The sequence below is a fragment of the Podarcis bocagei genome (genome assembly GCF_964188305.1).
Source record: "Podarcis bocagei genome assembly, chromosome: 4".
Classification (NCBI taxonomy): Eukaryota; Metazoa; Chordata; class Lepidosauria; order Squamata; family Lacertidae; genus Podarcis; species Podarcis bocagei.
In genome coordinates, this window is record NC_138128.1 from 88,625,760 (window position 1) to 88,652,947 (window position 27,188).

A 27,188-nucleotide genomic window follows, 5' to 3' on the forward strand; every position below is an offset into this window, starting at 1 on the left:
GCTGTATGCTGGCTCCCTCGGCCAATAAAGCGAGATGAGCGCCGCAACCCCAGAGTCGGTCACGACTGGACTTAATGGTCAGGGGTCCCTTTACCTTTACTCTCTTCCTTGCACAAAGCAAGCCATCCCCAAAAGGTTGAAGCTTTAAAAGGCACTGAACATAACCCCCCCAAACATTTGGCCAAATTTTATTCATTTAATTTGTATGCTGCCCTTCATCTAAAGATCACACAGCGGTTCACGACATAAAAATCCAAAGTGAGAACACAAAACCCCCTCCCACAAGCACATTTAAAAGGCCACAGAATTTTAATTGGAATGGTTATAGAGAAATGCTTTTGCCTGGAGCCTTCATTACATATCTTTAGGCGCCAGGCGAGCTTCCCTGGGGAGAGCATTCCTCAAGAGGGGAGCCACCGCAGGAAAGGCCCATTCTCATGTTGCTACCCTCACACAAAGACGGGCCTCAGATGATGGTTGCAGGGTCTGGATCAGTTCATATGGGGAGAAGCATCCTTGAGGTACTGCAGTTCTGAGCAGTTTAAGGCTTTATGGGTAAAAAAACAACACTCTGAATTGGGCCCAGAAATCAAACAATATAGGCAGCCTCACGCAGGCTCATCTCCTCCCCTGCCCCAAGGCTTAATTTTTGTGAGAGTTCCACCCCCGAATCGGTTTCATCTGAGCCCTAAAACATGCAACATACCAATAAAGCAAAGTGTCCATTAAACTGTGTGGAGTATATTTCCTTCCCTTCTTAAATTATCACAGGAAGGGTGACAGTACAGAAGGCAACAACATATTTGCATTGCTGTCTTTTGCTCTCCATTCAGCAGTGCTCAAGGAATGCCCAAGATGATCAAATGCTTCTCCCACTGTCTTCAATGGGATCCAACCAAGCTTGAAAACATCTCCACCTTTTGATACACATTTCCCAAAGCTTACATTTAGCACTTTCTTTGTTTGGTCTCATCTTGCTTACGTTAGGATATAAATTCAGGGTGTGAACCAGTCAAAGGCATGATATTGCATGCCACACATGCTGCCAGACACTTTGGGATTTGTGAAGGAAAAAGATATTGTGAAATTTAGATAGATTTCGCAGACAGATTTTCCTGCAGGAAAAAGCACAGCCCACCAAATGTCTTGCTCTAGGATAAAACCGTATGGTTACTGGTATAGCTCACGTGAGTCTTCTTTTATGTCCCACAACATCTCTCAACCCTTACGGGAATTAACTACTTTTGACACATGAACACATTTCAGATAAACAGAACCCCCCCTCCCCCCAGATTTCACCTTGCCTTTGGAATTTGCTCTACTTGTCAGGCTGATTTTTAGATTAAAATAGATAAAGTAACCCCCCCCCCCAAGCTTTTTACAGGGTTTGTTGCTACTGGCACTACCAAATTGCAATTAGTTCACTGTTTTTATGTTTTAATTTCTGTTGTGGTTTTGCAGTGATGTCTGCTTACCTCCTACTGTTAGCCACTTTGAAAATTCATTTAAAATGAGGGATATAAATGCTTTAAATACAGGTAGTTAAGTTAGCTGATAGCTGTTGATAAGACTGCCATCTAACAACAGAGCAACTTCCCTTCCTGCCCACAAAAGCCATATAAAATAGATGAAATGTGAGTTAATCATGCAGTGTGTGAGGTGTAGGTGTTAGAGTGTCTACCTAGCACCTGGGAGATCTGGGTTCAAATCCTCACTGGGTCATGAAGCTCATTGGGTGGGGACTTCAGACAGTTACTGCCTCTCAGACTAACCTACGTCACAGGGTTGTTGTGGGGGATTATACAGCATGGGCTGAAAGCAAAATAGACACAGGGCTATTCTGCGCTCCCTAGGTGTGTACAGAACTTCCAACCCAAAACATGTATATCCTTGAAGTAAGTTTGTGATTGTCATTTTAGGCTTGAATGAAAAATCCACAGGGGATAGGAGACAAGTTTCGTAAACTTGCATGCGCATGCAAGTTGCTTGGTCTTATTTTGATGCCATGTGTCACAACCTTTTAAAAGAGCAACAGTTAATATATATTGGAAAAGTCCATCTTTGCCCACTAGGTTTGCTTTTCATCGGAGTTGGAACTGTTCCACTGAACTGCCAAAACACACCACGTCTCCATGCTATTGACACGGCCGCTCAAGTCAGAAGTCAGAACTACAAGTTTCTGTTTATTTGGTCTACTGTTCATCAGCATCAAATACAATCAAGACAGCCGCAGCAGAAAGAGAAAAAAGACAAAATACCTGCACATATATTATGCCTTTTGAAATGAGAATATAACAAAACCCACAATCAGAAATAGTTAAAAATGCAGGCAATTCTGACTTGTAATTCAGCTCCCCTTTAACCATTAAGACCTAGATAATTTATGATGAATAAATTTATTTCATATGGAGGAGGATCAGATCCTCCTCTAGTTTCTAATGCCACTTTTTCAGAATTAGTTCCACCAAGATCAGTGTGGTTTTCTGTGATCTGAGGTTCATAGCTGTCAACGTTTCCCTTTTTTAAAGGGAAATTCCCTTATTCCGAATAGGATTCCTCGCAAGAAAAGGGAAAAGTTGACAGCTATGCTGAGGCTTAGAATTTGCCCATTAAGATGAAGGCAAAGAATTCATCTGAGGTCTCCAGACGTAAAGTTGGATGGTATATCCCTATAAAAATTACAGCATAGCAGAATGTGGGCTAATGTAGAAAGTTACTTTTGTAAGGGTGAACCCTCTAGTGCCAACACAACCCAATTTCTCATTTGGATGCCATGGAAATCTGTGGTTAAGTGGCTTCCTGACTTGTTTGCCAGCTAAAAAGACAAATGAAGCAGGCAAATGCTACAGGTAGGTGAACAGAGCTTCTGAAAATATTGGGTTTTTAAGTCAGGATTTGATTGTCTGAACACGGCTGCTGTCATGCCCTACTACAGGTACAGATTTAAACCCTTATTTCTGATTTTATCACTGATGTGTTTAGTAAAATTACAGGGTTATAATCTTCTTTTGGTTCCACCAATTCCTCCCTCAGGCTTTGTAAACTCTGTTTCCTTTAATTAAGATCTCTGCAGACTACTAATTTTTTTCCTGCTTCTAAGAACAGAGGTTTGCTTACTAAGTGGCTTTTCTCAAGACTCATGTAGCTTTTATATCTATATGAAGGAGAAGATGATGCTTGTACAATGAGATTTGAAATTTCTGCTAATCCCTAAGGGTTAGATTCAGCTCCCAACTGCATCAAAACATGGAGTAAATCACACTGATCTCAGTGGGATTAATTCTGAAAGCGTGGCATTAGCAACCAGTGAAGGATCTGACCCTCCAAATGATATAAATTTATTCATCCTAAATGAGTTGTTGATTGTTCCTTTGATAATTAAGTACACAAGTCTATGATCCTTTTAGGATCACCTAATTAGTATCCAAATGATTTCACTTAATTGCTGCTGTAATTGGAATGTATAGGATTTACCTCCCTTCAAAATAATTATATGCACATTTTAGTATAAATTATGCAACAGTTTATTTAGTTTATAGATTATTTCCCACATATGGAACACAACTCATTAGGATGCTAGTTATCATAATCACAGTTTTGACAGGCATTTTCTAGCAAGAGCTCCTGAATCGTGCGTTTGCACAGCAAACCTTTAAAAACATAGCTCTGGGATAAAGCTACTCATAAAAGAAACAGAATGTGGCTTAGTAAGATACTCCCCTCCCCCAACAATTTACAGTAAACCTAAAACTATAAAAATACCCATCATGTTGCTCAATATGAACTCAACAGCCAACTAGGCTAGAAGGCATAAATTAAAAATATCCCTCTTTCACTTTTCAAGAACGTAGTCAAGTTTATGACATAGCCTGTCATTTTAAATTACCCTTATTTTAAAACATCGCTTTACAGCACTATTATCTAACTACATTTTGGTTTTAGGTTTTCCTTTTTGACCCATTAATCTGTTTTGTGTTTTTTTAAAATACCCCCTCCAAATTTAAGCATGCATATGTGGAAAATAGCACGTTGGCAACATTCTGGCAAAAGGACAAAAACTAAATACTTTGTCAAATCTGTGGACATTTTTCTCCTTGGAGCTACTAATTGTTATGAATGAAGAGCAAAGGGAGGAAAATAGAAATTGATTTACTGTACAGATAAGGGGCTACATTATCTGTGTGCGCTCATGCAGCGGGAATCGGCTGAAATCAATTGAGCTGTATCCTTTCATTTACTGTTCCTGTGTATTTGGCCTAATGTTCTGTGTTACTCAAATTATCAAGTCAACAAGCTATTGAGTTACAATAAGGGTTGATATGTTTTGCCAGTGATAGGCAAAACGTTTGTGGGGAAACCTACTGCCCAGCCCGACAAAGTCCTCTGATGCAAGTTATTGCCTGCAATTTCTGAAATCACAGAGATGATAGGACACAAACATGGGGACTTCTCACCTCCCCTATCAGCAGTGGTTCATTGGCACGAACCCTCTTGTTAATTTATGCTGAAAGTAATTTTCTGTAGTGTACTTGTGACGTACAGAGAGTTTTCTGTGGTGCTCTCTGAGAACCAGCCGGAGGCAGATGATTAAAACGGCACTCCCTCCTTGCAGTAAATTGGATAGCTGAGAAATTCCGCACCATTGCAATGTTTCTCAAACTTGGGTCTCCGGCTGTTGTTGGACTACAACTCCCATCATCCCTAGCTAGCATCACCAGTGGTCAGGGATGGTGGGAGTTGTAGTCCAACAAGAGCTGGAGACCCAAGTTTGAGAAACAGCGTAGGCGAGGATGGGAACCTGTGGCCTTCCAGATGTCCGACTTCAACTCCCATCAGCCCCAGACAGCATGGCCAATAGTGAGGGGCGATAGGAGCAGGTTATTCAACCCTACTTTAAGGATCCAAACAACTGCTGCCTGTGACAACCACCACACTTAACACAATGATTCAACTATCTAAGGCTTGACCTCTCTTTGGGAGTGAGGCTGGGCCTGTAGGCCTTTCTAGGCCTTTGATTCTGGTTTCCGTTCGTAATAATAATAATAATAATAATAATAATAATAATAATAATAATATATTATTTATACCCCACCCATCTGGCTGCGTTTCCCCAGCCACTCTGGGCGGCTTCCAATGAAAATCTACCTGGAGAGATAAAGATAACACGGTCTTACAGGAGAGACTAGCTGGAATTACCTTTCACCAACTGCCTTTAAGTTTAATTTCTTTATTTGCAATTTCACAGCTGTACTTGAAAGCGAATTTTCTAAAACAACTAATGACACGACCCTGAACTCTAACAGAGATTCTTCTTGCTATGTATTTTTTTGAAGGCAGGTTGTCCTTTCTGATATGGAGATGAAGCAACACGGTGCCACATGTACAAAGCGCCACATTTATACTGGCACCTGTTTCCCCCCACAGGTGTTTATCATCTTTTGGCTCACCTTGTTCTGTCAACATTTCTTTTATCCTTCGGCTTTGTTGCCATTTTATTCCTGCTGACTGCCGAGACAGCTACTTGGGTAAGCTCGGCGTTCATCAGTACGTTCCACATGCAGCTGAACACTGTTGTGTTTTTCAAAAAGTGCACATCTTGAATCTTTCTGCCAAGATGGAAGCGCTGAAGGCTTTTCACACAAAAAAACAAATGCCGGCAAAGGCAGATCAAGCAGTCTGTTATTCTGTGTTAGCAGCCTTGGTGCTGCAACCATGACATCAATTGATGAACCAGCTTCTTCAGAGAAGAGCAGGGGTCAATGAAGTTGTTAGTTCTCTTCCTTGGCATTGTTGCATTAACTTTACATCTCCATTTACAATTGATCCAGCTATGATTATGATTATGACTATCTGAATTTATATACCGCCCTATACCCGGAGATCTCAGGGCAGTTCACAGAACAAAATAAAATTAAAAAAAATATATATAATCAAAATTTAAAAAACCCATAACCCCCCCCTCAAAAAACCCCACACATTATAAAAGCGCATAGGTGACTTTCTATTCATAAATTAGCCAAATGTACAATTCTCTTTCCCTGACTTCAAGGGTGCGGAATTGTCACTTATTAGCCAAACATTCATCACTATGAATAGGAAGGAAGGGATTTTTTGCTGCAGGGACCCTAGGGCAGGAATTCTCTGTACGCTCCACATAATGTCATGCAATGGAACCTCCTTTGGGGATTCTTGTCAGCGATGGCCATGCAATTCACTGTCATGGTAGAAGACACACTCTGCTTTCACTAATCCACTGGAAGATGGATTACCGCTGTGTGTTGTTTGTGGGGCTGCCTTTTAAAGAGGTCCAGAAAACGGCTGCAGGATAACTAACCGGAACGAAACATTTGAACATATTAAGGCAGCGCTTCATCATCTAAAGCGGCTTCCAGGCCCAATTCAAAGTGCTGGTTGGGGCATTTAAAAGCCTTTAACAATTAGGGACTAGCTACATGACAAAAAACACCTCCCAAGTTTCGATGTGGCTTAGTACGTAGAATGAAGGAATAGTTTGCTCTGAGGGAGAAGCATTCCTTCTCCAGAGTTCCAGTTCAAGACTGTTACAAAAAGCAGCCTAGGGAGTAACTATACCACTCCCAGTTCCTTTCTGATTAACATCCTGCCAGATGAAAAGTTCTAGAGAGCTGGAAAACTTGATCATTATTTTGTGACATAGAGGTTGTTGTTTAGTCATTTAGTCCTGTTTGACTTTTTGTGACCCCCTGGACCAGAGCACGCCAGGCACTCCTGTCTTCCACTGCCTCCCACAGTTTGGTCAAACTCATGTTTGTAGCTTCGAGAACACTGTCCAACCATCTCGTCCTCTGTTGTCCCCTTCTCCTTGTACCCTCAATCTTTCCCAACATCAGGGTCTTTTCCAGGGAGTCTTCTCTTCTCAGGCATAGAGGTAGCGAGCTCATTTGGAGCCCCAACGTAGGTTGTGGCAAGACACTTCCTCTGGTCCCAGAATACAGACTGAGAGACCAAAGAAAAAGAGACTGCAAAGCCACGGCACCCTTCAGGAATTCTAGGGTAGGAAAAGGTTTGTTAGAAATCAAGAGACCCAGTCTACATGGCTCCTTCAGTGGCATAACTGGAACGCTATTGGTGGGACTCACCTAAGGCACTGGAAAGCCTGAGGTGCGCAGATACTGCAAATTGCCCTTCCACCTACTGCAAGTCTGGGAGATGATAACAATGGATATAAAGAGCATCTTATGTTTCAAGGGTACAAATAACTTTTGAATCTGGAAGAAAGTAACTATTTGCAAGTAAGTGAGCAGCATCACATAGATTTTACCCTGAAGATCAGAACACGTAACTCTGATTTTGTTCCAGCTATGTCAGTTACCTAACTGTTACTGGGCTCAAATTAAAGTGCTAATGTTGGCTTTAATGTTGACAGTGAGAGATTTTACTTTCTTGGGCTTCATGATCACTGCAGATGGTGACAGCAGTCACGAAATTAAAAGACGCCTGCTTCTTGGGAGAAAAGTGATGACAAACCTAGGCAGCATCTTAAAAAGCAGAGACACCACCTTGCCAACAAAGATCCGTATAGTTAAAGCTATGGTTTTCCCAGCAGTGATGTATGGAAGTGAGAGCTGGACCATAAAGAAGGCTGATCGCTGAAGAACTGATGCTTTTGAATTATGGTGCTGGAGGAGAGTCTTGAGAGTCCCATGGACTGCAAGAAGATCAAACCTATCCATTCTTAAGGAAATCAGCCCTGAGTGCTCACTAGAAGGACAGATCCTAAAGGTGAGGCTCCAATACTTTGGCCACCTCATGAGAAGAGAAGACTCCCTGGAAAAGACCCTGATGCTGGGAAAGATTGAGGGCACAAGGAGAAGGGGACGACAGAGGACAAGATGGTTGGACAGTGTTTTCGAAGCTCCTAACATGAATTTGACCAAACTGCGGGAGGCAGTGGATGACAGGAGTGCCTGGCATGCTCTGGTCCATGGGGCCACGAAGAGTAGAACACGACTAAACGACAACAAATATTGGCTTTTAAAGCCGGCTCATTAATCAGGTCATCTAAGGAATCAACTTCCCCAACACTTAATTAGGATCAGTTTCAGAAGTCTTGTTCTATGTTCTACTCATACATGGAATTAGACAGCAAGCACAAGACAATGGGACTTATTGGTAGTGGCATGGAGGTGGGATTCCAGGAAAAACAACTTTGGCAATAGCAACCACCACTGGACCCAATGAGTTTTAGCTATACACCATTTTGGCTTTAGGTGCAATCCCCAGAACGAAACCCCTCTGTAAGTTGCGGGCCTACTTTATACTGAATATCTTTTTAATTCAAAAAGCTTTCAGTATTTAGTCAGATGCTTCTTGCTTTGCTTTTAATTGAAACAATATCTTCATGCTCCTACTTTATTATTCCAGTTATAGTTTTGCAGTTTTATTCTGCATTTTTTATTGTACTGTACTGTTTTATGTTTGGTAACACATACTTTGAATGTATGCTACCCATTTTCTTTCTAGATTTCTAGCTCAATTAGATATGCTAATCTTGTGTTATCGAAAGCCTCAGGTAAAGTTTCTAATGATTCTGAAACTTTTAAACCGTTCTGAGCAAGTAAGACAAAATTCTCTGGCAAGAGCCACAAACTAGTCACAGTAAAAAGCAAGCAAACATCCCCACCTGTCAATGCAAGGAGCAGTAAAAAGGAATATCATTAGTAGTTACTGCTTGCTGAAGTGCTTGCAGATGGAACTTCAAGAGATCCGTACAGAAACCAAGCGAGTGCAATAGGTACTGTAATCTAGCTGACTATAATTACACAATTATTGGTGAATTTGCTGTTGATAAACAATGCAAGCATTAGGATATTGTGGGTTGGTGTTTTTTGTGTGTTTTTTTACAATGAAGTGATTAAGAAAGCTGTTTATCCCCCTCCCACTATATCCTGTTAATAAAATCGGTGTTGCAGATGTTCATGTATGCGGCATTGATGTTTAATGGTGCGTGATGCTCTAGGTGGTTCCCATAACCTCGCTTTGTCTGGTATGAGCTTACTCAATTGATATGATAATAGAGAAAAGAAGGCTGAAACAAGCTGGGCTGTCCTAGCACAATTTGCATAGCTTTTAAATTTGCCACTATTTGATAGCCAACTGCTTATAGAATTCTTGTTCAGTTGTCACTGACAACAATATATTGTGCAAACAGCACTATGGAACTGCCTGAGCAGGTGGCAATGCGAAGGGAGAGAGCAGAGAATAACCAGCTTATTGCAGTTTTTATATCTGTTATCCAAATTGAATTCTGCTACTTTTTTGTGAATAACTTCTAACATCCACCACATTTGGCCCAGGGCTTATTAGGGTTTAACATGCAAATATTGGAGCCGGATTTAGAATACTATGATTCACTAAAATATTCACTGTAGTCCCGTCCCCCCATGTCAATTTATTTTGTTTGTTTGTTTAATCTGCATGCCACCCTTCATCCGAAGATCACCGGGGGGGGGGGGGTTCACAACATAAGAATACAAAATAAGCACACAAAATGCATAATAAAAGACAAGCAAAAATAAACCAACAACCCCCTCCAACAAACACATTTAAAAGGCCACAGAATGCAACTGAAGTCTTAAAATTAACAAAACATGAGTCAATGTATTAATTCAGAGGGAATTAATACAAAGGCAGCTGACTTCCACCCATTTTATAGACAGGAACTAGCATGAACTTCTGCATTTTCATGCTTGCGCATGAGCAACCACATTTCTTTCCCTCCCAAAACCTGACACATGTGATGCTGCTGAAATGCCACATGCAACTGTGTGACTTGGGTCTGGGAGAGCCAAACTTCGATTTGGCTGTATTTATCCCATGCCAGAGCTTGAAATGGAGGCTTTGAAAAAGTGTACCCAAGAAAACACGACTAAGGTGTTAAGTCAGTCCACAAGCTCACCTGCAGGATCCCTGGTAACATTTGTTAAAAATAATCAAAGGATAGTATAGTGATCGTATAGTGGTTAGTACTCTGCATTGTGAAGACAGCCTCCTGGATCCACTACAGACATATAAAATACCACCAGCCAGGCCTCTGCTGCCTTCTGGAACGCAACCATCTGCTTATATTGGAAAAGTTTCCTGCTTCTAGCCTTTCAGATTCTTGGCTGCCACTTTTAGACGAGCTGTGCCTTCCCTGGATCACAACATTGCCTCCAACTCTGCCGGGTCCTTCTTATAAGCCCTGTTTCCGCAAGAATTCAAGGATTCCCACAATTCTGTTTCAACTCCAGTCACAAGATGAGGGCTATAGCAACAAATTAAAAATGGAAATTAGCCAAAGTTTTCAAGTAATTTTTCTAAGCAGATTGAGACTATGCAGTACAGTCATACTTCGGGTTAAAGTAGCTTCGGGTTGCGCATTTTCGGGTTGCGCTCTGCGACGACCCGGAAGTAACGGAATGGGTTACTTCCGGGTTTCGCCGCTCACGCATGCGCAGACGCTCAAAATTGCATCACGCGCATGCGCAGACACGGCGAATCATGACCTGCACACGCCCAGATGCGGGTTGTGTTCTGCTCTGGACATGAACGGGGCTCCGGAATGGACCTCGGGTTACATACGCTTCAGGTTACAGACTCTGCTAATCCAGAAATAGTACCTCGGGTTAAGAACTTTGCTTCAGGATGAGAACAGAAATCGTGCTCTGGCAGCAGGAGGCCCCATTAGCTAAAGTGGTGCTTCAGGTTAAGAACAGTTTCAGGTTAAGAAGGGACCTCCGGAACGAATTAAGTACTTAACAAGAGGTACCTCTGTATTTGAAACCTATACATGGTATGAGGGTCACCAAGGCATCTAGCCCCTCCGCCTCCAAACTTCAGCACCTTCTGTACAAAGGCCAGCAAAGACAATATCCCAAGATGAAAACAGTTAAGAACCATTCCATACATAACGTTCTCATTTTGCTTTCATGAGACTGTAAAAGGACTATTAGGAAGTGTAATCATTGTCATCATCAAACACGGAAAATGTATGACTCCGGTGGCATCAGCCGTAACTAAATATTAAATTATTTAATGTAAACTCACAAGGACCTGAACCAATGGCCACTTTGTCTAATTGGATGACTATGATGTGAGCGATCAAATCCCAAAGGCGGTAAAGCAATTTCTGTCTGAATGTTCGTGTGGAGCAATAATAGCAAGCTGCATAAATATTTCACATTAAGGCTTCAAAGCATGGATCTTTTGCTTGACAGAATTGTTAACTGCGGCCAAAGTATGTTAACCATATATCTCAAATCTATAAAAAACAAAGCAGCAAAACATCATCAGCCAGAGGTTGTTTGAAAAATACTGAGGCAATCGAAACATTGGGGGGGGGGAGCATGTGCTACAGTCCTCCTGAGACTGTATCCCTTTAAAATGTAGGGGGAAGAATCAGCCAGATGTTTGGCATGAGAATGCACATTCAGAAATGATATGGTCTCAATAGCATTGTTCCACACCCCTTTCTGAACATCTGCACTAGCTCTCAATAGAGAGAGCATCAGTAATAGTTTGTTGCATTACTAACAAGAACATTATTGCTTAATAAAGACACTTATTTGTAAATTACCCTTCCCAAAATGCTTAAAACACACATGCATATTTGAGCTTAAATAATACCAGAACTGTATTCAAATGCTAATGTCTTCTACAAGGTAAGGCATGCCAGCAGATTTAATCACTGTTAACTAGAGGTTTAAATTCAAACCAGCCTCAACCTTGGGCAGTATGACATTATCAGAAAACCATTAATGGTCTGAAACAAAAGAGATGCACATTAATAAAAGCAAAAGCGTACAAAGGTAAAAAAGGGGAAGTTTTATTAAAAGTATTGATCATGACCTAAGGCACCACAGACATTGATCTTTCTGCATCCTGCAAGAAAAAAAAAATGTTAACAGCAACATATTATTGATCTATCATTAAGCTGGCTACAGAAGTCAGCTTTTAAATCTGAGTCTGTTATTACTGAAGAAGAAGGAAACTTGATAAATTTATGATATGGTAAATTCATGATATGTCTGCTTTAATTTCAGTGCCCAAATTTACAGGCAATCCCACTTCCCTTAAAGTAAATGGCAGGGGCTGACTAATTTCAACACATCTGGATTTTCCCTTTATTACTCTCTCTATATTTGATTCTGCACTGTCTTCTGGTACAATGAATGTCAACCATTACTATGAATATCTGAGTTGAAGAAAGGGGAGAAGTCTGGGTCCTTTTCCAATGATTTGCTATAAGAAGTTAAGTAGAGCCCTTCCCTTGGGAGCAACTATACAAAATATATGTATTTTAGGAAACAATACAAATATAATATAAATACACATGTTTTCTGTGAGTGTGCTTCAATTGGGCTGTAAGATTTCACCCTACCCATAACTAATGGTGGAGTATCACTACAAGTGAATTAAAAAAAAAATATTGGAGGAAATTAACTCCAGTGCAGTAAACAGTGATGTGGAACACCATCAGAGAATTCTGCCCTGCTATGTACATTCACAGGAGACCAGAGATGCCACACTGAGGTGGGGAAATTGACACAAATTCCTCTCCCACACAGGTAACTTCCTGTGTGAGTGTAGGTTTTCATGCAAACAATCTATTATGAAAAAGCTTTATTCAAGCAATCTGCAAGGAGATCCTGAGTTCAGGTGGGAGGCTTTCGATGAGATAGAGAGGCTTGCACCACTCTTGAACTGTGCTATTAAAGTACTAGGGCTCTGTGCATGAAAGAACAAGGACTATATTTGGATTCTAATAGTTTTAGGCAGAAGGGTGTCTTGGGGGGGGGGAGAGGAAGCCCCCTAAGACCACAGCTTTTCCACACATTTGTCTGCTGCCCCAGAATAATTATACATCCGTTGAGTTGACACATCTTTGCTCAAGACAGTACTTTCAGCATGTTTTTTTGGTACCTTTGAAAACCTTATTAAAAAGCAAACCACCTACTGTTTTGCCACACTGACCAATGGGTACCATTTTTAAACAAATCAGCAAGCTATCTCTTTCTAATGCCTTGTGTGTCAGTGAACAACTTAACCTTGGCCTCACCCAAAATCGAAGTAGCGCACGTTCTACAGTGAGGGGGGGAAAGTATTTGATCCCCTGCTAAATTTGCCTGTTTGCCCTCTGACGAAGAAATGACCAGTCCATAATTTTAATGGTAGGTTTATTGTAGCTGTGAGAGACAGAACAACAACAGGAAAACCCCCCAGAAACCCAGAAGACAAAAGTCAGAGATTGATGTGCATTATAATGAGTGAAATAAGTATTTGATCCCCTGTCAACCAGCCAGATGTCAGGCTACCTGGTATCTTCACTGTATGTAAGGAGCTGAGATTAGAATCATGTGGTCATTTCTTTGTCAGAGGGCAAACGGGCAAATTTAGCAGGGGATCAAATACTTTCCCCCCTCACTGTATATGGTGTCTTAGCTAATCTATCTGTAGAGCATGTTAATGTCAACCTAGTTAGAATGAGTTCCTTTCTCTGCTGGATGAAATACAATTGCCTCGGTTCTATTTTTGGGGAATCCTGCAACGTGTTTAAGTTTTTACTCTTGAGTAACTATACATTGGAATCTGCTCTGGATCAATATTGAGTAGAATTTCAATGACAGTTTTATCCTCCCAAAGTCAAACATTCACTGTTATCTAAGTTGCTTGAGCCACAGGACAAAGGCTAGATTATGAAGGCAACTTGTCTGCTGTTAAAGAGTAGAAAATTCTCTCAACTGGGTGGCTTAAAGCACACACCTTCATGAGCATGCTAGTAGGGCCCACTGCCATTAGCCCATCTCTCATAAACCATTTTATAATGTACGGTTTGCGGGGCTGGAGGAGGCTGATCCATATTCAAGAGGAGAGGAAGGGTGTATGAGTGTGTATGGAGGAAATAATAACAAATTGGTATATCTTTGGAGAATTGCCCCACAGGCCATGCATTTTTATGTTCTTAATCATTATTAAACGACTTCATGTCACACACTGCCTGGTGAATGGCTGCGTCCTGACACAAGAACGAATTACAAATGAAATGGAAGATCAAGCCGTATTAGAGGGACTGCCTCTGGGAAATGAAAATCTTTAATTCTCTTTTATTATTGACATTTATTTGGCTGCCACGAATAACAACACGGCAAAGAGATTCGGCTACGCTTGTGTGCTGAACAGCTTATCCCTGGGCTCAAAACCGACTTAACATTTATCATGTTTGCTTATGGAGCTGACACTGTGGCATACACTTCTCTATCCATCTTGAATTTATTAGGCATATTTAGCTTTTTTTTTAAAAAAAGAGGAAGGGCATCCCCTCTTTTGACTTGATTTTCATAAGGAACAAACAGCACAGTTTAGAAAACATTAGTCCTCAAATACACTTCTAATTACAAAAAAGAGAGAGTATTTTAGAGTGGATTAATGGCTATGCTATCACTTCCAGCTCGAAGAATGAAACAAATGCTTAGTGACAGAAGCTACTAACATGTATGCATAAATGGCCCTTATTATCATCTTGGTTCAGCCAGCCATAGAAGGCAGGGAGGTTTGTTTAAATTCTGAAGTTGTCCCAGAAGGAATGGTCATAAATTAATTTGGGAGGGAGCGGACTGCTCTCATACTGAGTTTTTAAAAGCTGGTTTAAGACAAAGCTGACTCAGAAGCAGAAGCAATATAGGAAGTCCCATGGCAGCAAAAATGAACATTGTGTAGCGATACTGTAGTGGTAGGGAGTTACTCGTGCGTAATCCTGCTCCGTTTGAGCATCGGATTGCCTGGTTAAACCCTCCGGACTACGCAGCCCATATTTGCGTGACTGCCCTTAGTCACTCGTAGAATCTGTCTGTGGGCGTTTCTTAAAGCGTTGCCAACATAAGAGTTGTTTGACGCCCAATCGTCTCCGCCTCTCACTGCGCGGGAGTCTCCTGCGCAGGGTGGGCGTGGGCAGCGGGGTGCTTGGGCTCTCCTCGCTAACCTCCAACGAAGAGTCCTGGAGCCCCTGCACCTCCCTGTCCCGTTGCTCTCCTGGATCCCTGGTGTTACACTCATTCTCTTCCCCTTCTTCCCGGCTGAGTCTCCCTCTAGCGCTTGGACCTTCCCCTGCAGAATCAGAGACCCTCTCCTCCTCCCGTGCCTCTGATGGCAGTTCCCTGACAGATACGCTGTGGGGTTATGACGCAAGTGTCTGCCATGATTAAAATTCACATTCACTGTGTGGATAGCTCCTGTATAACCTCTATGACCTATGAAATATCCAACAAAACTCTTGCCACTGGAGTAGATGTTTTAGCAGTAGTAGCGGTAAGGTTAGGGTTATGAAGCTCATCACCACAGATGAAGCAATAGAGTACTGAACTGTATGTAAATACATTTTGCTGCACAGAAACGAATGACAAACAGTATTCCCTGCTGCATAGGTTAGCAAGCCACAGCACTGTTTAATAAACAAGCATGGGCAATCTAAATTAAAAAGAAGATGTAAAGCCCCCCAGACAGTCATGTTTGTAATGCTTAAATTGGAATATCACATATCATCATTTCTTCCTCACAACAGCACCTCCTGCCCACTTTCAGAAGATGGGGAAATTGCCAACTGGGAAACCCTTGGAGTGGGATTTTCAAATAAAAGCAACTGGAAATTCACTTCACAGTACACACTTTCATTTCCACTGCCGCCTCTTAAAAGAATTAACTGTTTTAGCAGCTGTTGTATGGTGAACTCCTGCTTGTGGCCAACATAATTCAGTAGCTAATGCTCAGTGTATAAAACCAGAATAAAAATAATTTGAATCAATATTTTCAACCTGCTTTGTAAGAACTCACATTACAATATACATCACTGATCTTAAAATACATAGACACACACACACAGACACACACAGACACACACACACACACACAATCAACAAGCAGGTCTTGTGTCAGGTGTGTACATGCAAGGATGATTAAAATTCCAAGCAGTGCTGGATAGTGGCCATTAGTACAATAAACTCAATTTTATGCAACATTTTGGAGAAGCAAAATATATTATACATCCTGTGGTATTCCCTCTGATGATGGGGAGCATCTGTCAGTGGAATGAGGAGGAAGGCAATTTATGGTGATTCTTCCCCCACACCCTAGCCTCCCTAAAACTTGTTCTGAAGGCTTCCCCCATCAGCAGAGGAAACAACATTGGATACTAACCAGAGCATATTAGTATTAAGATTCGTATTGTTATTGGTAATTATATCATCATCGTTTTCAAGAAACTCCTGAAGTACTAGTTCTGTCCTACAAAAGTGGGATTCCCCTAGATTTAAGCCATGGCTAACATACGCTCAAATGTTCAGCCAATCTTCTCTTTGTTTCCCAGAACAGCTGTTCTGATGCTTCTTTGCCTGTCCGCCCCCACCTTCATTTTCACAACTGTACAAGTGCACTTCATGCTCAGGCACCATATATTCCAAATCTTTAATCAACTTTGTTCCTTGCTTGGAACCCTTTCATTGGTCTGCATCCTTTCTGAAATGTGGCAGCCCACTGAGACCCAACCAATGCTGAATGGAGTGCTATTCTCTTATATACCTTGGATATAATGCTTAGAAACTACGTACCTGTGGCCATAATAGTGTCTTCTTTCCCTTGGGTGAATACGACAACCCGCTGTCTTTTCAGGTTCGCTTTGGGCAAGGCTTGTGCTTTCCGGGCTATCTCCTTAATGTCCTCAGTCTGGTGACACAAAAAAGAAAAACAAAAGATGTATTGTACGTAGTACAAAACAGCACACTTGAGATTATAACTTTATTTGAATAATGTAAGGAAATTACTTTAGATATGAAAACAGACTTTTCCATTTGGATTCAAACTGTGGTTTGAGAACCTTGTTTGGTTTAACTAAATGTGGTTGGATTCAGTTTGTTTTAAGATGAATGTGGAAACATCCACTCCACTTAGAAACAGGAGAGAGTGAAAAAATGTTAAGAAAAGGGCACACGCCTATACCAACAAGGGCCAGGGAAACAGAAAACACTACTTTCCTGATCTCTCTTGCATTTCTAACATGCATGGATTAACATTTTCCAAAGTTGTATCACTTCACTCTTGACACTAAACTTCATGTACTTTAGTGTTGCCCACATTTTTCTAGAATTACAGTGTTTCCCTGTAACTTCATACTAATACTATTTTTCTGCAAGGAATTTGGTGTCATTGCCATTTGGCTGCCATTAATTCTTACACTAAGAGAGAGTAGTTTGTCTCCAAGAGTGATTGGAAAATCTCACTGTTCTCCCCAAAGTGAACATACATGGTTTTCTTCACTTTGTTCGTTGATCAACAAATGAACCCCTGTGTTTATGTCTACTAAGCATTTTAGGCAGCTTGCAGCACAAGGTGGGTGGATGGGTGGGTAATGGGTTTCTACCCCAACCCTTGCTTTAGCCCTTACCCCTTCGAATGGCTTTCTGCTCACTGTCAGCCATCATCCTCATGGGCAGAGAAGAACAAAAGGGGCATCATGGAGAGACTGGAAACAAAGATCTGTACCAAGGTGATATTGCACAGGAGTAAGTCCCTCACGGTAACAAAAGTGTTTTTGTCCCTGCCCTATGAGGCCTTAGGCTACCTCCTATGGTTTCTTACAGATAAGCACAGCCTGCAAGCTGTTCCTTTATTTTAGCTAAAAAGATGGAATAGCCGTCAGTGGTGCCTGATCTCTCCACCTTGTGGATAGAACAAATAAAGAATCAGGGCACAGTACTTGTGGAATACAGGGAGAGCACCAGTAAAACCAGGTCCCTTTCAAGGAAGGTAGAAGAAATGAACTGCCACTCTAAGGGAGGGACAACTCAAAGATCTTCTGGGAGTGATGACTTTCCCCCCCTGCCTTCAAGGAATTGGAGGATGACAAGCCACTTGGTGGTATCCTGGTGCCCGCTTGGGAAAATGAAAAACTGAGTCTGAAGACTTTGACGCTACAGATGCTAGTGAACCTAGGCTCTTTGGCAGTGCAGAATATGGGGTGGGAATCCTCCACACGACTCTGCTCCACTTGTGCAGCACTGTGGGGATGGGAGGAAAAACCATGGAGGCTGAAGAAATTACATGGGAAAAAAGGTTAATGTCCCCCAGAATTATTGTTCTAATCAAATTTTGTGCCTCTTGTGCCTGATTAAACAAATAATACAGGAGATCCAATCAAAGATTACCCTCATCATGTGTAAGTTGGCCCTCCTTTGGTACATTCGTTTACAATCTGTCGGTGTCATTACAGATAAATCCAATCTATACTAAGAAATCCAAAACTTTCGGATGATTGTACAAATCAGTCCGATTCTATGACATACAAATTCTTGCACCGTATATTGTAAGCTGTTATCTGTTTAGCATGATCCTCTTATATCTGAAGTGGTTTTAATTACCGTATTTTTCGCTCTATAACATGCATCAGACCACAAGATGCACCTAGTTTTTGGAGGAGGAAAATAAAAAAAAAATATTCTGAATCTCAGAAGCCAGAACAGCAAGAGGGATCGCTGCGCAGTGAAAGCAGTAATCCCTCTCGCTGTTCTGGCTTCTGGGATAGCTACGCAGCCTGCATTCGCTCCATAAGACGCACACACATTTCCCCTTACTTTTTAGGAGGGAAAAAGTGAGCCTTATAGAGCAAAAAATACGGTAATTGTGTCCAGAATCCCACTAGAACCAATTTGACTTTCTTGCAATACTACATAAAGTACAAAAGGCTCTTCGTTTTAAATCCTTAGCAGGGACATCTTTTAAGACATGTACCAGCAATTCCCATCACCTACTTTGCTTTTTGCTTTGCCCTGCTCTGGCCTGGTTTGCGTATCACAGTAAGCCACACAAATATATGGGCTCCTGAAGAAGAGCTCCTAGCTGCCTTGCTTCTTCCCAGTCTTTTTTTCACCCCCATGAAGCACTAAGATAAGCCAAGATTTGGCTTAGCATGTCATCTGATCCTGGACTTAAGCTCTCTCCTCGGTAACCACGAACAAGCCTTAGTTACAGCTTGTGGTTAGGGAGGAGAGACCTTAACCACAAGGTTGGGTTCAGATAACTTGCAAAGCCAAATCTTGGCTTGTGGCTCAGCGCACTGCGGTGTGGGAGTAAAACAGACCAGGCAGGAGAAAACAGTTACAAGCTCCTCTCCCAGAGCCTGCGTAGTCCCAGGAAACCATAGATCATCTTACAGGAGGTTATGTTGCTTATCTCACCAGCATGCAAACTGCCTTTTCTCACTGAATATTTCTGAACCCTTTTTATTGCCTGAGATTCCCCCCTTTTGATTTTTTGTTAAAATATATATTATCCAAAACGTAGTGCCAGGTGCAACTGACCTTAACCAGGAAATAAAACCATGGTTATTTGTCTCCAAAGTTTATGGCAGACTAATTTAAAAAGGCATACAGATCATTTTATTAGAAGTTACCACAGAAAGGAGGAAATGTAGAGCTGTTTTTGGTGGCAGTCATGCCTCTCCCATAATGTTTAGTAGTAGCCTTAATCAGTCAAAGTACAAAGCTGCAGGTTTTTACAAAATTTTTCTGTGCAGTACAAACAGTTATGGCATTATTTTATTGCATCTTCTTTTGAGTTATACAAGTAGCAATGGAACAAAGCTTGCCAGGCACAACAAATACCTAAAAAGCACTCTCTTTTCCCAGAGGAAACTGCCCAGTCATTAAGTACTTCTACACAGGTCTTTGCCCCCAGAGGCACATTGGGTAATACTTTGGGACAGGTCCTTTCCTGTGGTGGCACCCCAGTTGTGAAATTCCCTCCAGGTGCTAATTTTGGGTGCCATGTGAAAATGGTTCTCTTTGTCTCTACTTACAGTTGATTGCAAAGTTTGTTGTTTTTGCTACCATGGAATCTTACTGCTCTGCAGTTTTATATTAATTCTTCATTTTAATCCAGTTTTAGACAGCTTTTTGCTCAACATAAAACTTTAGAGTGAAGGTGGGGAGAGTGGATTTTTCCTCTAAATGGAAAGCCTCCCTGCACTTAAATAACTAGCACTAGCTTATACTCTCCAGGATGCATTAGTTTTCTAAGTGGATGTAACCCCCTACATTAATAATGTGGCTCCCTCACCCATCTCCAAAGTGGTTCAGTCCATCATCAAATATTACCAGAACTCAGACCTGTAGTTCTCGCGTAGATTTGAGACTCTGGCCTGAATCAGAAGCACAATTTATACTAAGAAAGGACGGTCTTAGTATATAGGTTGTACTAAGGAAGAAAAGGCGCTTATTTAGTATTTCTTATGTTATAGGTCCTAAGGGCAACTGTGTATACTGGACCTCCATTCAGCTTCTGATAATGTTCTCAAACAGCAGTCAATTAGAGCCCTTATTCTACTATAATTTTCCCTTTAGTTTTCGTGATTCTAAAAAGATCTAATGGTGAACCATTTTCATTGCTCCTTTTTCGCTGTGAGGTTTGGGGAAATGTTAAAGTTACAGAATAAAAACCCTCAATGGACACATTATCAAACATCATACATCACCATTGGCAGATCTGATATGTCACTTGCTGCCAAGCAAAGGGGGCAATATGGGATAAGATCACAATCTCTGTGCACTTTGCTAATGCAGTGAAATCAGACGTGGCAGATTTAGGATGTTCAGCAGAAACTGTGCTAGGAAGTATAAGAAAGTGCTAATGGAAAGGTTAATAAAAAGGTGTTTGGCAGACATTTGCAAAAGCATTTTGTCACTCGGTGTTAATTTAAACCAGGCATGCCCCAGGTTTTCAGCTTAAGGAAGAAATGAAAACATAAAAAGGGCAAGGCTAATACGCGACTTCCATTCTTTGCTGTTCTACTATACCATACTATAGATTTCAAATAAATTGTGCTAAATCGTGAAGACCTAAAACACTGTTTTATTTGACAAATCATGTTTATTCTAATAGAGATTGTAAAAAAAAAAACACCTTTCAATTTGCATACTCTTCATTTCTATAAAAGCAGCCACCACAAAATAAAACTGCAAAGCATATTGCGTTAACATGATAAAGATGGCGCAGATGTGTGTTGCTTTTGAGTTATCTTGAAGCAATCCAAATTGGACATACACACAAAGACACACCACAGATGTGCTTCTCTTCCTCTTCCTTTGTACTTGCCCAGACCCAAAGGAAAGTATCAGATCAGCGTATGGTCCCCTAACTGTGTGGGTCTGATAATGCAAATGGGAACTGAACAGCCCAAGCATCAGCTTTCCTGATGTATTTGCCTGATGAACAAAACACTTGAGGGGTTAAGGCAGATGCACATGTACAGAAAAAGGCTTCGTGCACATTGGACTGCAAGGATCACTTAATATCAAACACATTGGTTGTCACATTATATAGTGTCTGGTGAACGCTAGGAAACAGTCCCCATGTCCTATAGGTAGTAGTTCTCCTGATCAGGCTATTGGGAAAATGGTATACTGATAAACCCTCCAGAATCTGAAGCATTCGCAAATAAAAATACTAAAGTCAAGAGTAGACCCTCTAAAAATGATGCACAATAGACTAAACAAAAGACAGAGACTGTGTGTGGCTGTTAGGAGATTGCACATTTGTACAAACCCAGATGGAAAATACCACTTGTGCCTGTTAACAAAAGAACAGCCCACTTCTCCAAAAGAGACTGAGTGTAAAAGGCAGGGTTTACGTTAATCAGCTCTTAACAATTCCACATACCACCTTACTAAAATTCATTTGCATGACGATAATCCACATATGGCAGAGTTTAAGTTATTTAAAATGGTGTTATATTTCAGTATTTAGTCCTGCCTCACCAATGCTTTAGCACTGGATCTTTATGGACTGTAATTCAGCTAATGAGGTGGCTTTTTAACTGAGCAAACTGACAGGCCCCATATCTGCAGAGGCAGCTTGAAGCCGTGCCCAACCTCTCAGCTTCCCAAGAGGCTTTTCAAAATTCAATAAATAACATCTGTAGGCGATGTTGGGTGCAGACCTAGCAGAGTGCGTCATAACACTGAGCTGGCAGAACAAAGAAACCATGACGACTGCCAAGTTTCTATGGCAACTGCTGCGAGGCTTGGAGAGTATAATAGCACATCAATCACTGTCCAAAAGAACTTCATTATCGGCAAGGGGAAAAAACCCCTTTAGAATCTGTTTAGCGTGCAACATAGGTTAACTCACCTCAAAGCCTTGCGCTCTAGCAAAAGTGGCAGCTTCCTGAAATAATAATAAAAAGGGAACAGTTAATTATAAAGTGCTAGATAATAAAGAAATAACACATTTGGAAGCTCATTCAGGCAGTCTCCTTTTACATAATTATCTCAATATGCCCACATGCAGTTGTTCAGTTACTTGCGATGAAAAGGCTGCTTCTTCCCCTGACAAGATAGCAATGAAGTGTCAACACACTTCAGAGAGATGGAAGGAAAATGTGTGCTCTCCTCCCCACTGGCAAAGTAACTTTGGACTAATGGCCTTTAACAGAGAAGGGTACAGTTAACCACAGGACTTTTCACTATTAATCATTTCTACCACACTTCCCAAAGGCTACAGCAGTGAGGCTGGAGAGCCAAATTTACAAACAGCACCCTCACCTTTCCCCAATAACGTTTAGGATCGCTTACCCCGTGTTGTGACTACACCGCTGGTAAGGAAATTAACATGTGATGAAGCCACAAATCAGGGTATATGACCCTTGGCTGTTTCAGAGGAGAGCAGAATAAAAATACAGAGGTGCCATTTCCAGCATCAGTTCGGTATAATATGAAACATGCAGTTTCCTGCTCAACCTAACACTGAATTTTTACTTGGAACTGCTCAAAAGATCTGTCTACTTTATAGATTTACAACCTTTTTGAATCCACGGCTTCCTTAAGCAACTAATTTTTTTCTGCAGCACCCCTGTGGGGCTCAGGAGCCCAGATATGTCACCCCTGGCCTGCAGAGCTGGCAGCCTCTCACCCCTTTTTGAACGCCCTCCCTTGGAGAGTGTTCCCTCGGTCTCCTCTCCTCTCCCCTCTTCTTGGGAGTCTTCTGGGCAGCCACAGCTGCACCCTCTGGTCTCTGAGCTGCCCTCCCTGCCCCAAAGAGAGGTGCCTCCTCACACTGCCCCACAGGGGCCTGGGAAGCACCCTCTGGCCAGCCCCTGAGGCTCCATTCACCTGGAGAGCTTGTAGCCAGGGCTGCTGCAGCAAACAGCTGTGCAAGCCTTGGGGAGGCAGAGATGTGAGAGGGCATCAGAGGAGGGAGGGAAGGAAAGAGGGACAGAGGCCAGTGTTGCCCGCGACACCCCTGACCACCATTCAAGGCACCCCAGGGTGCCACAGCACACTGGCTGAAAACCACTGGTCAACTTGAAGGCTTTTAAGTAGAGGTTGGATGGCCATCAGTCATGGATGCTTTAGTTGAGATTCCTGCGTTGCAGAGGGTTGGACTAGATGACCCACGGGGTTCCTTCCAACTCTACTTCCAACTCTGTGAGTCTATGATTCTATGATCACACCTTTTCATCACATTTGCAAGCTTCCTGTAGACACCTGGTTGAGAACTGTGAGAACAGAGTGCTCAGCTAAGTGGGTTTTTCGGCTGATGCAGCAGGACTCCTCTGATATTTTTAAATCATACGGTTTGATTACAGCTTTATGTAATAGTTATAAGCTTTAAAATATAATTTCAATCAACAACATTCATGGTGTCATTGAAGGATTAGCCTGGTGCTTAGCTGCAAACATATTGAAAGCTATTTGCCATTGATTTCACATTAAAGAACCCCAAGTGTTTCAAATAAAACAACACAGCCAACCATTAATGAGAGAATCCCTTAAAACAGTTTGATGTCTTATTCACAGCTTTAGGCAACTGAACTCTTCTTCATCCCTCAAGTAGGACTAGAGCACCAGAAGGTCGTTATTTCATATTTATATCAAACATTAATGGCTGCCCTTTGAATGTGTGATTTTAAATACAAGCACAGAACAGGGGAGAAAGCAGTAATGTTATTTCCTAATTGGTTCTAATATGAAGACATCAGTGAAGATAATTTACATATACTGGGTGATATCCAGTGCTGCACAATGGATTTCCCTTTCCTTTCCTTGCCTCTGCTGCCTCCACGCACCTCCAAATCTGACCCAGAAGGTCCTCCAATGCTCCAAAGCAGATTTGGTGGCTGCGTGGAGGTGGCAGTGCAGAATATAGTAGAGGAAGTCTACCTGTGCAAACAGAAGACCATTCCTCTAGCAGACCTTCAGATATCCCTCCCTGAAAACGTACCATTTGAAAAGATTAGAAGACATAAAATGAGTACGTAATGCCAAACCATGGCTATGCATGAATGCACGAGTGTGCTGGTACTCAGAGGAAAAACTGTGGGCATTTCGCTCCTTCTCCACATGCCCTGCTGCAGAACTAAGACATGGTTTGGCTCAGCATCATGGCTAAGCATGGGCTCATGGTTTGTCTTGGCCCAGACAAACCACGAGTTATAGGGCTTGCTGCTTGTAACAAATCATGAACCCAGATCTGCATGTAGCACTAGCACCAGGTACTGTGGCGGCAGCAGCTTCTGGAGAGCAGCAAAGCAGCTGTGATTTTTCTGTAAGTACTGTATTTTTTGCTCTATAAGACTCACTTTTTCCCTCCTAAAAAGTAAGGGGAAATGTGTGTGCGTCTTATGGAGTGAATGCAGGCTACGCAGCTATCCCAGAAGCAAGAACAGCAAGATCCCTCTTGCTGTTCTGGCTTCTGAGATTCAGAATATTTTTTTTCTTGTTTTCCTCCTCCAAAAACTAGGTGCGTCTTGTGGTCTGGTGCGTCTTATAGAGCGAGAAATACGGTACCTGCACATAAGCATGTTCACACCACATGTCAACTGGGCCAACATACGAAACATTAACGTATTTCTATGTACGGAGCCCCGTTTGTAATAAAGCTTTTACTTATTTTCCAAAGTATCTTAATCATCCCCCCCCCCTTACTCACATTTCACTTCACAACAGGAGGTAACTTTTGGCCTATCTCACTATCACTTGTTCAGTTTACATTATCGCCGGTGCCTTTTTACTATTCCATTTTGCAGGGGAATAACATCAGCGGAGAAATAGCGATCTTTGCAGACTACTAAACATAAGCAATGCAAGTACAATTGGCTGAGGAGGACTGCTGATGAGATAAACGGAGCACTGCAAAAGAAGTGATCTTACAGTGCTCCCACGCATTTCAGCGGGGCCTGCGTAGGTAGGTAGAATTTTCTGGTGGATTGCGCCGCAAATAATTCAAGGAAGTATTTAATGTGCACATGTTTCTCAGGCACCGGTGACAAGGCATTCTGGTGGACATTCTAAGAAGCTGAAGTGGGAACAAACAATTACTGCAGCAGGAAGCTGAAGTTAATAAAACCTGATAAGCTGAGAAAGCACACTTCCTCAGGCTGATCACTGAAGAAGCAGAAAGCCAGCCAGGTTAGCCTGAACTGAGTTTGACAGAAAAACTGAATCACAGCCTTAACAATTGGGTTCCAGCAAGGTTAGCCACATTGGCAATTTACTTACAAAAGATCCCCCCCCCCTCACACTTCCCCGTTGTCAGTGGCATTTGCTAGCCCAGCTGTCAAGGCAAAGTGTAAGGTTCAAAGGTATCATGCCGTGTATTCTTAGAGCAGCATGCAATTAACAAAGCCAAGGCATACATGGAGTGGGGGGTGGGGAGGGAAAGAGCCTGAAAGCCTCCAAGATAAAGAAATGCACTTCTAATGAACTACAATAAAATCCAGAAAGGCTTAGGTGGGACTGGGACACAGACAATGCAAAAAAAAAAAAGGGGGGGGGGAGAGAAGAGTAGTAATGGAAGCCATAAGTCCACAGAAAATAGGAACAAAAACTAAACAAGATGTATTGGAGCCAGATGATATTTGTAACCTCAAGTTTTTAGTCATGCAATTGAAAGAGGAAGTTAGAAGTATATTCTGAGGTGAGAGGGAGGGGAAGGCATTAACATCTGTGCCAAACTTTTATTTGGCCAGGAATCTCTGATACTGCTTTGTGCCTATCTGCGAATCAATCTGTAGAGTGCAAGTTTATTTCCAGTTATTTAAAATACCGTATTTTTTGCACCATAACACTCACTTTTTTCCTCCTAGAAAGTAAGGGGATATGTCTGTGCGTGTTATGGAGCGAATGCCTACGGGTGGCGGGGGGATCTGTTGCAGTCGTGAGCAGAGGATCCATGGTTCCCCTTCCTTCCCTCCTCCATGGCTCGCTTTGAAACAGCAAAGCGGGAGAAGAGCCGCTGAGTGGGGAGGAGAGGGGGACAGAGAGCCTGCTTGCTTTAAAGGAGCAAAGCGGGAGAGGAGAGGAGCCACTTACACGAGTGTAAGCGGCTCCTGTCCGGTTGGTTCCTTTAAAGCAAGCAGGCTCTCTGTCCCTCTCTCCTCCCCACTCAGCTCGCTAAATAGCAGCAAAGTTTTTCAGCTCGCTAAGCCGGGGATGAGAGGGGAGGAGGGAGAAAAGCAGAGCCTGCTTGCTTTAAAGGAGCAAAGTGGGAGAGGAGCCTTCTCCCCTTATACCCCTCTTCTTCATTATTAGCAGCATCCTTCTCCACCCACCCCACGCGTGCTTCTTCTCCCCTTAAACCCCTCTTCTGCATTATTAGCAGCATCCTTCTCCACCCACCCCACGCGTGCTCCTTGTCTCTTGAGTGCTTTTCCTTCCCTCCCCACTTAAAACGTGGTTACAAAGCACAGATCCACATGGATCCTCAGGATTTTTGCACTGGGTCACCCCAAATTCACCATCAGATCACATAGCATGTCCATGGCTACATCTTGCACCAAAAAAATCACGCACCCACTGTTGCCTGGGGCCGCAGTGGTGCAAAAGCGTGGTTACAAAGCATGGATCCACATGGATCCTCAGGATTTTTGCATTGGGTTACTCCAAACTCACTGTCAGATCACATGTCTGTGGCCACAGCATGAACCACAAAAATCATACATCCACTGTTTCGTTTAGAATATTTTTTTTATTGTTTTCCTCCTCTAAAAACTACGTGCGTGTTATGGTCAGGTGCGTGTTATAGAGCGAAAAATACGGTACTTTCTATTTTTTTGCTTGGAAAATGGAGTTTTTTGCTGCTTTAGGGCTATTGCAAGCACTACAATCAATCCAGGCCCAATCCTGAGC

At 42.1% G+C, this 27,188-nt stretch overlaps 1 protein-coding gene across 3 annotated transcripts in view; it reads right to left on the reverse strand.

Moving 5' to 3' along the window:
- Positions 1-27,188, reverse strand: part of ADK (adenosine kinase) — a 204,873-nt gene that overhangs the window by 19,882 nt on the left and 157,803 nt on the right. For all 3 annotated transcript variants that reach the window (XM_081191845.1, XM_081191847.1, XM_081191846.1), the window contains exons 8-9: positions 22,192-22,227; positions 16,620-16,734 (exon numbers count right to left, since the gene is read on the reverse strand). In XM_081191845.1, coding sequence (XP_081047971.1) covers positions 16,620-16,734; positions 22,192-22,227 — 151 coding nt within the window. The remainder of the gene's footprint in view (positions 1-16,619; positions 16,735-22,191; positions 22,228-27,188) is intronic.